Source organism: Ailuropoda melanoleuca, chromosome 5 (assembly GCF_002007445.2).
Source record: "Ailuropoda melanoleuca isolate Jingjing chromosome 5, ASM200744v2, whole genome shotgun sequence".
Classification (NCBI taxonomy): Eukaryota; Metazoa; Chordata; class Mammalia; order Carnivora; family Ursidae; genus Ailuropoda; species Ailuropoda melanoleuca.
In genome coordinates this window covers 14,855,348-14,867,638 of record NC_048222.1, presented here as the reverse complement: position 1 = coordinate 14,867,638, position 12,291 = coordinate 14,855,348, and the positions used below count along the sequence as shown (strand labels likewise).

At 37.1% G+C, this 12,291-nt stretch overlaps 1 protein-coding gene across 1 annotated transcript in view; it reads left to right on the top strand.

Moving 5' to 3' along the window:
* The first annotated feature begins 7 nt into the window (after nucleotides 1-7).
* TMEM170B (transmembrane protein 170B) overlaps nucleotides 8-12,291 on the top strand; it is a 34,438-nt gene continuing 22,154 nt past the window's right edge. The window contains exon 1 of the mRNA XM_002915914.4: nucleotides 8-118. Coding sequence (XP_002915960.1) covers nucleotides 22-118 — 97 coding nt within the window. The 5' untranslated portion in view covers nucleotides 8-21. The remainder of the gene's footprint in view (nucleotides 119-12,291) is intronic.

Genomic DNA, 12,291 nt, shown 5'->3' with positions numbered 1-12,291 from the left:
CGGGGCGCCCCCCCGGGGAAGATGAAGGCGGAGGGGGGCGACCACTCCATGATCAACCTGTCGGTGCAGCAGGTCCTGAGCCTCTGGGCCCACGGGACGGTGCTGAGGAACCTCACGGGTAATTGATGCGCCCGGGGTGGGGACTGGGATGCGGTGCCGCCCCCTGCCTCCTTTCTCCCTCCCGAGGAGGGGCCGCGCTCCTGCCGCCCCACCCCCGTGCGCGCCCCGCTGGCCGGCTGGCGGTCCCGGGTCCTGGCCAGGAAGGTGTTAACTGGGTGCACTCCGCGCGGGTCCCCGGGGCGCCGACGCCCGACCCACTCCCCGGGCGCTCCTAGGGTCCTGATGGCGGGCGGAGAATTCACGACCCCCGCCTCCTGCCCGGCTCGGGGAGGGCTCCCGACGGCGCTGCCTTGTGTAGTACGAGCCGAATAGCGTTAGTGCTGAGACTCGGGAGCAGCGTTGGTTTACCCCCCTCCCCCCCCACGCGCGCACACACACCCCGCTTCTTGCTGCTTAAATCCTTTTCTTTCTGGCAAATCTCAAACCGAATGCAGGACTTAAATTCTCTGTTCACAGCGATCAGTTCGCTTCGTCTGTTAAATTGTTGCTCTAGGTGACTAATGAAGTAGGTTATAGTGGGTCAGGGGCTTGGGCCAAGGTCTAGTGTATACTAAGCATTTCAGCTTTAACCATGTATTTTCTCCCTCTTATTTCCTTTTGTCTGTCTTTCTGTCTCTCCCTCTGGCCTTGTGCTGCCGCTTCTGTGACATTTGATTTTTTTCCCCCCCTTCATTCGTCAAGGCTGTCACGAGGGAATTGGACTTAACTACATTATAATAATTAACATCAATTTTAGTTGTAAAAGTGAGCAGTAATACTCATTTTTATCAAATTTGTAGGTTTGGTTTGTGAAGAAACTTACACGTTTGTTAATGTGGAAATTCTTGTACTCCGAGTTGTGAATTTAAAAAATACTCTTTAAAGATTAGTGGTTAGAAGAAAGATTCCATTGCAATTTGGTGACTCCTCAGTCTCTGCTTCTCAGAGAAAAAACTGAAACTCAGGATTTAATTTTTGCAAACATATAAAGCTAATTTTGGTAGGAACATTTAAAATACATTATGTGAAACTTGTTAATTTGTGAAGAGTATTTTACAAATATAACCTGTCCTGACAAATTACATACACATATGAGTATTATATATATGATAAATATGTAATATCATTTATAATATAGTAACATGTATATATTTATTACAAAATCTGGCATGACATGGAATTCAGGTATCTGTAGAGAAAAATTTTATGGAATTTTATACCACAGAATGACTTTAAAGACACTGATTTTCTTGAATGTGTCAACTATAAAATTAACATAGATTCTGGATTGATTCATGGTGTCCTCACTTTTAATCTGTAGTTATTTAACTTGGAGCACACTGACCTTACATGATGGTTGAGGGTCAGGAACACATTTTTGTTTCTAAAAAAATATATTGACATGAAGACCATTCCATGATTCAGTTGAATTTGGAGATAGCCTATGTTCTCTTACTTCTGGCTTTGCTTGTATTTATCCACTGTTGATATTTCAAATGTTGTATCAATGGTGTTTATAGGAGTGAAGTGAAAAATAAGAACTTAATATATATTTGTGTTTGTTAAGGACTGACTTAGCTCATCATTTATTTAGAGAAAATTAGTTTGGGGAGCCATAGAGTAGTGTAAATGTAACTTACCACTTGGCTACATTTAACAATAGTTCCAAAATACTTTCTTTAGGGTTCCAGTCATTATAGGGGCTTCCAGTTCTGTGAGTCAACCAGTAGGTTGATAATAGTAGTTTCAACCCAGGGTTAGCTCTCATGATCTCTTAATATAATCTTAATTGTCAGTTGCTCATCAGAATTTGCCATTTCATAAAGGATATGCTGAACATCCAAAACTAGCTCCTCGGGTGGGACTTAGGAACATGGGGAGCTCTTCTAGGAAATAACGAGCGGGAACATGCAAAATTCTGTTTGTCAGGGTAGAAATGGAGGAAGATGTAGGTGAGAAATATGCTTCACCAGCAGGTGAGTGTACCACATGTTAGGAACCACCTCACTTCTAAAAAAGTGGATTCTGGAAGTGGTATCATTTGGTGTGATGTGGTTCATTGTGGTCTTCTCAAGCTGGTGACCTTAGTGACCCCTATGTAGCTTGGTCATTAGTCCAGAGATGCTCACCACAGTGCCATTTAGAATTTGGTCTATTAAAAACAAACACCTCCTAAAACAAGACTACCACCACTTACTTAGTGAGTACCTGCTATGTATCGGGCACTTTACAGATGTTATTTCAAATCTTCAGAATAACTTTCCAAAGTAGAATTGCAGAGAAGAGAGGCAAAGTCAGTTGCCCTAACTCGTATCCCTAGTAAATGGCTGAGCAAGGCTTTCAACCACTGTCTGGGCCCACAAAAGTACTCTTTCCTCTTTGCCACCTGCTTCTGCTCTTCCCCTTTACTTTCTTCAGGCAGAATGAGTTACTTGCTTCACCCTGCTACTTCGGCTCCATGTCATTCAATGACATTATAATTTTTGTGTCTTCTAGACTGTGAGCTTTTGGAGGGTGGGTCATTGTCATTATCACAGAATTCTGGAATTTTAGCATTATTCTACCTGGCACATGTAGACACTCAATACATGTTTATTGAATTGCATTTCTAAAATAATACTTAACAGTTGCATTAGTTGAATATTCTGGTTGCATTAGTTTCCAGGTACATCTGGTGGAGTGAATATGCTGTTAGCCGGGGAATGAGTTGTTTTAAGCAACTTCTATGGATATGTCATACTTTTAAATGCTTATTAAATGCACTTTTCTGTGTTATCATGGCTTTATGTATTTAATCTTTTCAATAATCTTGAGAGAGATTATTGTTTATGGATTCAGACATTGACGCTAAGAGTAACTTGCTCCTCTCTGATACCTAATAAGTGAAAAATTACTACTTTTTTTTCAGATTATGATAACCCATTAACTTAGAAGACATGTTTGTCGTCTTGATAAACTTAGAAATGAAACAGGTAGAAAGGAGTATAGTGTAGAACCCGACTAATTTGGATTTAAGAAATGACTGTGTGAAGGATTTGCAGAAATCTGGTTAATAGGAACTCTGGTTAATTAAACAAAAGGAGAAGTCATTCTCATCTCTATTTTTTCTTTATACTAAACCTAAGTATCAGGTGTTATTTATTCTTCTCTTTGTATTTTATCCTAAACAAAGCAGGGAAGTTTTTATATATATATTTTTCCCTTAGACACTGACCTTTAGGAAATAGTCTCGTGTATGTATTACTTTGATGGAAATACATTTTCAAAAAAGTGAAAATAAGAACTAGAAATTAGAACAAGCTTTAGAATTAAAAGCTCTGTAGTTTGACTCCTTCATTTTAGAAATACTGATGTATCACATCGTTGGAGTGACCTGGCTGGGGTCAGTTACTCCGTGACAGAGGCAGGCCTGGAGATGACGTTCACTGATGCTTCATTCTGCACCCTTACACTACTGTAGCCAAACACTTCTGTCCTAGCATTTTTTAAAACAGATTTTATTTATTTACTTGACAGAGAACAGCCAGCGAGGGAGAGAACACAAGCAGGGGTAGTGGGAGAGGAAGAAGCAGGCTCCCAGTGGAGCAGGGAGCCTGATGCGGGGCACGATCCCAAGACCCCGGGATCACGCCCTGAGCCAAAGGCAGACGCTCAACGACTGAGCCACCCAGGTGCCCCTATCCCACACAGATTCTTAACACAGGCATGTCTGGTGATAAATCGTAAGATACTTAAGAATAGCCTAGGATTATTTGCCCCAATGAGCCTAAGAATGTGTGAATGGGACTAATTTTTGTCCAGCAAATAAAAGATACTGGAAAATGTCAGTTATTCTGGAATAATAATTCTTTCTCCAAATTTTCAGTTGCTGTTGCCTGTGTGAAAGTTAGTGATCCCTATTTATTACGTGTGTAGTTTCAGAAATCCTACCAAGTTTGCTCTGCTATTTATTTTTTCTCTTCCGGAAGCCACTAGTATAGGGATTGCATATAGAACACATTAGTACCTGGAGAATCCATCTCTTCCGTTAATCACCATTGCCAAAGTTTTCTTCTGTATCCATCACTTCCCAGAGTGTGTAATTCACAGGATTCCAAAATTATTAAAGGTGTATACGTTATATGCTGCTTCAGCTTACGAAAGTAGAGATAAATGCCTTCCTTTCTTTATGAAATACTTTTTCTTTCTCTCCAAATGTTCTAAATCCCCCTCCCCCAATATAAAATTACAGTCAGTATGCATGTACTCTTTCAGTTTTATGGGTAATTGGACTTAAAAAAATCTACAGTGAAATATATTCCTTTGCTTTACTTTTATTTTCTTCAACTACTTTGGCTCCCAATTTTGTGTTCTGCCCCAAATTTCGTTGCTAAGAATTTAGAGAAGAATTTTTTACTTAGAAAAAGGCAGGGTCCCTAAACCCATGGGTAAACACAGGGTCACGCTGGTACTGGGAAAAGGATAATTGGTCCCTGGGAAGAACGGCACAGGCTGGCCTCAGGCTCATCTCCTTTCTCAGTGTCCGTCGCAAATGTGGGGCAGGTGCCCCTCTTCTGTTGATACAGACATTGGGCAGCTGGGAATTCAAACTTGAATGAAGGTCACATGTCTTTGTATGTGTATAAAATATATATGTGCTTATTTTTATGTTATACATACACAGTATTACAGTTCCCTTTTAGACTTTATACTTGCTAAGCTACTTTAGTGTTAATATTGATTGTCAGCAAAAAAAAAAAAAAAAAAAAAGAGAGAGAGAAAGGTGGGGGAAGTGGGAAGTTTGTATCCATTGTATGTAGTTGAAATTGTTCACACTCACACTGATATAGCCAGCACCTTCCTTCAGTATGCTCCCAAGAGAGTGCAGCTTTCTGGGGTACCCTGCTCCCCAGCTTTCTGGTTAAGTTCTTTCTAAATGCTCTATTATAGAAGGTTTTTCTGAAATACAGGTGAAGAATTCCTTACTCTTCCATGGTACAGAGCCAATGAACTAGTTGTGTTATGATTTGTACCTTATAGGCTTTCACTTTTTGGAAGTTTTACCTGTATATCTTACTGAGAATGAAGCTACTATAATTTTTCAAAAACCAGAGTTGTCATGCACAGATTCTTACTTTCTTAATCCCCATCTCATTATCTTTGAATCATGCATCCGTGTGGTTCATCCATATCCTCTGGCAATAGCAAGTCTGAGGTCTAGATGACATTTCTTAAACCTAAAGCAACTTCTGGATAAGTCTTAGGACTGTGTAAGCTGTAATTTTGATGCTTTAATAGATTCTTAATATAAACTTACCTTTGCTTCATTTGGTGATTGAAAGGAAGAACCAGAAAAGTAAGGTAATTCATGAAGAGAAGTCAAAATAGCTAGAAAGGAAGCCTAAACAGAAGACAAAGGGCGAGTTGGGGATGGGGAGGAGGCAGTGAAACCAGGAAAGGAAATTGGGATGAAGAATAGTTCAATGTAAACTGCAAAACTCCTGGAGAAAAGAGGCAGTAATCATTTCGATATCGGCCATAGCAGCATTTTTCTAGATATGTCTCATTGGGCAAAGGAAACAAAAGCAAAATTAAACTGTTGGGACTACAGCAAAATAAAAAGCTTCTGCGCAGCGAAGGAAACCCATCAGCAAAATGAAAAGGCAATGCATTGAATGGGAGAAGATATTTGCAAATGATATATCTGATAAGGGATTAATATCCAAAATATCTAAGGAACACAAATAACACCAAAAAAATGAATAATCGAAACTAAAAAACAGAGGATCTAAATAGACATTTTTCCAAGGAACACCTATGCATGCATGGCCAACAGACACATGAAAAGATACTCAAAGTCGCTCACCATCAGGTTAATGTAAATTAAAACTACAATTACATATCATCTATATCTGTCAGTCTGGCTAGAATTAAAACAACAAGTAATAACAAGTGTTGGTGAGGATGTGAATAAAAAGGAACCCTCACACACCTTTGGTGGGAATGCAAACTGGTGCAGACACTGTGGAAGACAGTATGAAGCTTCCTCAAAAAATTAAAAATAGAAATATCATATGATCTAGTGATTCTACTGTGGGTTATTTACCCAAAGAAAATGAAAACACTAATTCCAAAAGATATACACAGCTCTAATTGTTATTGCAGCATTATTTACAGTAGCCAAGATGTGGAAGCAACCCAAGTGTCCATTGATTAATGGATGAATAGAGAAGATGTGGCATATATGTACAATGTAATATTAGCCAAATGAAGGGTGAGATCTTGCCATTTGTGACAACATGGATGGACCTAGAGGATGTTACGCTGGGTGAAATAAGCAGATAAGTCAGAGAAAGACAGATGCCATATGATTGTGCTTATATGTGAAATCTAAAACTGAAACAAACGAACAAACAAAAAGCAGAAACAGACCCATAAATACAGAGAACAATCTGATGGTTGCCAGAGGGGAGGGAGATGGAGGGATGGGCAAAACAGATAAAGGGGAGTGAGAAATACAGGCCTCTGGTTATGGAATGAATAAGTCACCCAGATAAAAGGTATAGAATAGGGACTATAGCCAATGGTATTGTAATAGTGTTGTATGGAGACAGATGGTAGCTACACTTGTGAGCATAGTGCAATGTATAAACTTGTCCAATCACTATGTTGTGTACCTGAAACTAATGTAACATTATGTGTCAACTATACTTCAATTTAAAAAAAAGTCAGATGTAAGAAAAGAGCCTGGGGAGTACAGCATGTTGAATTTACCAAAGTATCAGATGAAAAATTCTGATAAATACCAAAATTCTAAAATAGTTATGTTCATTGAATATTTACTACGTGCCAGATACTGTGCAAAACATTTTGCATGCATCTCTTTTCCTATAATTGAAGTGGCCAATGTAACTTACTGCTTTATTAAATGTATGTGATTATATCAGGAATGATAGGCTAATTGTGCTTTTAGTGGCTAAGTAGTTTAGCAATAAAAGGTGGTCATAGAATAAACAGTGACAGTGGAAACATTTGAAAAAGCTCTCATTAGACTATCAAATTCTAGTAACCTTAGCTAAGTAGATTAAACTTGGGGAAAAAAAAGGAGATTTCTCACCAAATTTCATATAAGTAGGAAGAACCAAACTTTTACCTGGGTCCAGTTGCATGTGTTCTTATAAATCTTGGCGTATAATCTAGGAGGACTTTTTTAAGAGTGAAGTGGTATAATAGGAGCTTTTGAAAAGCAGAGGATACCTGTATACTACTCTTGAGTATCAATGTCTAGCTAAGATGTTTTTGTCGGTGTTGTGGAACTGCATTTTCATGATAAAATTCCTCCCTTCTCCCATTCCCTACCGTGAATTACTTTAATCCAACATAGTTTCTGAACTTGTGCTGCTGGGTTTGGTTAAAGATACAGATCCAGGGTCCCAGTCCATATTTATGGAATTAGGATTTTTGAGAACAGGGTCTATGAAGCTACATTTTTAGCTAGTTCTTCTGGGTGATTTTGTTATTGAGAGCTCAAGGATTGGAAACACCCGATTTTTAAAAATCAAGTATTTTGTGATCAATTTGTAGCTGTGTTGTGATATATAAAGCAAATTAATATGGAGAATTTGATATAACTATAGACTTATTAAATTTTCAGTATAAACAACTCATTTCCAGGAGGATGTTCAAACCCAGTTTTGAGTGACTATCTTTTAACATTAATTGTTAATATTATTTTTAATATTTTTAATATTTTAGTAATGTTTTATTTATATGAACTATTAGCTATAGAGAATAATTCCTATTAAATGATCGTATTTTGAAAATTTGAGATGGCTTAGCTATATTAGACCTGAAATATGTGGGAGAATTTAACATTAACAATATTTATGTAAACACGTAGATAATATGCAGTTATTGGGATTTTTCCCTCCGGAATAATTTGGGTTCTGTCAGATCTTTGTATGCAAGCAAAGAGTATAAAGAAGCAATAGGATCCTTAAATTTATGGGTCAAAAAACCGAGTTTTATCCTTGACTGCTACTAATTGGTTTTTGCACGTTAGACAAGCCACGTGTTTCCCAGGCTCCCAGGTTCCTCATATGTAATACAATCTGATGCCAGCTGTTCTCATGTTGATGTCAAGGGAAAGCTGATTTAGAAATTAGTTTGGAAAGAAAAGTTTAGTTAACTATGAGTTAAGAAAAATGCTTACCATTTGCATTTAATCTTTAATCTTTAAAATTAAGAAATTTTCTTTTTTAAGTGGGACTTCCTCAGACTTTTAATAGGCTGATTTGTAAGGTGAGGCTTAGGACCTAGAAAGTCTTTGTTCTCTGAACACCATTTAATAGCTCTTAGGATTGGACCTTCTTAAAACTTAGTTTAGGAATCTGGATTCAGTATCTGAAGATCCCTTCTAGCTCTGAAATTTTGTCTTTGTTTTATTTTGTTCTGTTGATCTGTGTGTGGTGGAACTCAGGATTACTGTCAGTGATATCCAAGGTGTGACAGTTCTGACCATGCGTGTGTATTGCTCGCTCAATTGAGATTTAACTCCTATATTGAGATTTAACTTTAGGAATTTGTTACATTGAGAATTTCATTGTAAGTTATGCTCATTGATGTAGAAAGTTCGTCTTTCAGTGTTCAGTGTCACTATCCCTTGGAAATACTGTGTCATGAGATTTTAAAACATTTTACCAATTGCTGACAAGATTTTTTAGAACAGTGACTGATTCAAACAAACATGTTGTTACTGACTTTTTTTTTTTTTTGGAATGACATGTATAATTTAAGATACTTGAGGGCATACAAGTAATAACAGTTGAAACCACTGTATAATGCTGTTATAATTTCATAATGGATTCATATTTTGACATTTAATTCTTATACTTTTGTAACTGAGTAGCTAATCAATTATGAGGAAGAACAAGTTGAATGACATTTTTTAGGAAGACAGTACGACGGCTTGAATATAGAACAGTTTTTGAACTATTTTAATTAGCCTTAACCTGATTTCTTTAAAGCAGTGATATTCTGATTGTTTTAAATTAAAAAACTTGCTTTTTAAAGAAATTTCTTTTACTACTCAATGATAAGTACTGTAATTTACAGTTTGGAATTATATAATTAGCTGGCAAAAGGATAATTTAGTGTAAGTGGGTAATAAGTGTTGCCATAAGCTTTGAGAAAGGCAATGAATTAAGGCAACTCTTGAAAGTATCACCATTAAATTTAAAAACTAGTGTTTTTTCTCTCTTTAAGAAGCAGAAGAAGTTATTAAATATTTATAGTAGCTTCAATTTCTATGTTAAATGAGGTTGCAAGTGGACAAATACAGCAACTAACTTTTAAATCCGCTTAATATGTTAAGACTGATTAAAAAGAAGAAAAAATGTCCTTTACGTTTACCTTCATTTTAACTTTCTTTTTTGTTCGTTTCTTTGTGTAGAATTAAGCTTCCATCTAGTATCATATTCCTTCTGTGTGAAGAGCTTCCTTTAATATGTCTTGTAGGTCTGCTGGCAATTAATTCTCCCAACTTTTCTTCTTTCTGAAAAAAGTCTTCATTTCACCTTCAGTTTTGAAAGCTAATTCTCTGGAATATAAATTTCTGACTTTACAGGTTCCCTCCCCCCCTTTAAGGCTCTAAAAAAATGTCACTCTATTGTTTTCTGGCTTGATAGTTTCTGATGAGAAGTTTGCTAGACTTTTTTATCTTTGTTCCTCTATATGTAAAGTGTTCCCCCCCTCACTACTTTCAATATTTTCCCTTTATCTTTGATTTTTAGTCATTTTACTAAGATGTATCTAGTTATGTGTGTGTGGCTTATTTTTATTGTGTTTTGGTTATTTTGGGAAGTCTTTATCTTGTTTGAAATTCTCTGGGAGTCTTAGATTTGTGGTTTGATATATTTCATTATTTTTAGGAATTTTTCAGGGGTGCCTGGGTGGCTCAGTCGTTAAGCATCTGTCTTCGGCTCAGGTCATGATCTCAGGGTCCTGGGATAGAGCACCGCATCGAGCTCCCTGCTCAGCAGGAAGCCTGCTTCTCCCTCTCCCACCCTCCCCTGCTGGTGCTCCCTCTCTTGCTGTGTCTTTCTCTGTCCAATAAATAAATAAAGTCTTTAAAAAAAAAAAAAGAAAATTTTCAGCCACTATCCTTTCAAATATTTTTCTTTTCCACTCTCCTTTACTTCTCCTTCTGAAACTCCAATTACATGTATGTTAAACCATTTGAAATTGTTCCATAGCTCTTAGATGGATGATTCCTCTTTTCCCTTATCCTCCTCCTTCTGTTCTATTCTTGTTTCTCTCATATTTTCGCTTGAATAATTTCTTTTGGTCTATCTTTAAGTTTACTGATTCTTTGCTTAACTGTGTCAGCTCTATTGGTGAGACCATTAAAGGAATTTTTGATCTCGGATATTATGGTTTTTGTTGTTTACTTTAGAAAAAGTTTCTAGCATTTCCATTTGACTTTTACTTGGAATTTCCATTTTTCTGCTAAAATTCCTCATCTGTTCATGTGAGTTTTCCACCTTTTCCGTGAGAGCCTTTAACATGTAAATTATAGTAATTTTAAAGTCCCTGTGTGGTTGTTGTAAAGTCTCAGTCATTCCTGAGTTTGGTTCTATTGATTGCTTTATTTCTTGACAGTGGATTGTTTTCCTATTTTCTTTACCCTCATTCCATCTCCAATATGTTTATCATTTGGTTAAATTAAATTTATTTTTAAAAATTCATATGTGACAGTGAATTCTCTTGGGACCTTTCTTGACATTGTCCTTCTTGTTCAAGCCTCTGTTCCCCATAACATCAGCTTCATACTGTGCTCTGAAGAACCTGAGGTATTAGAATATACACCATTGAAGTATCATTAACTATACACTCAAAGTGTCAGCTCTTGCTAATATATGAAAACACTGTATTAAATTAATTAAAGTACTACAGTAAATGTTTTCAGCTTTGCAGGCCATATGATCTCTGTCATAACTACTCAGCTTTGCTTTTATAGCATGAAAGTAGCCATAGACAGTCTGGATGAGTAGGACTATGTTTCAGTAAAACTTTATGGACACTGAAATTCAAATTCTGTGTAATTTTGATGTGTCATGAAATATTGTTCTTTTGATTTTCAACCACTTCAAAATGTAGAAACCATTCTTAGCTCACAGACAATACAGAAACAGGTGGTGGGCCAGTTATGGCTCATGGACCCTACTTTGCTGACCTCTGATAGGGGACTTTTTCAAATTATAAATGTGTCATCTTCCCAAGGGTCTAATAAGCCACCTATGTGAGACACATTCCCAAACTGAGAAGTCATTGATGTTGGAAACTAAGGGGAGTGATTTCCACACTTTAGATTTGCTGGAATGAGAACAAAGCTTGAGATAATCTAATGTGAACACAGACTATTTCAACATTCAGTGTGGACCATTTCTAGAAAGAAGGTAGAAATCCTGAACAGCTTCAATGTCTGGTCTTACTGGCATGGTATTTTCAGCTTGAGGCTTAGAGTATATTGAGCACACAGTAAGGGTTCAGTATCTGTTAATGATTTTGTTAGAAGGGTGAGATATTCTCTAGAGGATTAAAAAATACATTTAGTGTTTGTCTAATGAGATGGTTTTGTTGTTTTTATGACTTTTTGATCTTTAATAAGTATCTCTTATGTAACTTTAGCCTAGAGTCGCGATTTCTATTTCTTGTTGTGTATTGTGACTATTTGGTAGAGTTGACAAAAATATTGTTGTTTAGGTCCTACCCACAAAGATTGCTTTAGTTTAGAGCAATTCTTGTGAGCAGCCTGGGTGAGAAACTTTGGCCTATAGAGCATCTTCTTCGATGAATTTTAGAACGAAAAACTACTTTTTTATTTATTTTTATTTTATTTTATTTTTTTAAAGATTTTATTTATTTATTCAACAGAGATAGAGACAGCCAGCAAGAGAGGGAACACACAGGGGGAGTGGGAGAGGAAGAAGCAGGCTCATAGCAAAAGAGCCTGGTGTGGGGCTCGATCCCATAACGCCGGGATCACGCCCTGAGCTGAAGGCAGACGCTTAACCGCTGTGCCACCCAGGCGCCCCGAAAAACTACTTTTTAAAGACAGAATGTTTGCAGCAAAATTTTAAAAAACACATATTTCAGTCAGGTGCAGAAAAATAAAAAGAATATATAAAATAATATCACCCATCTCTTATCTTT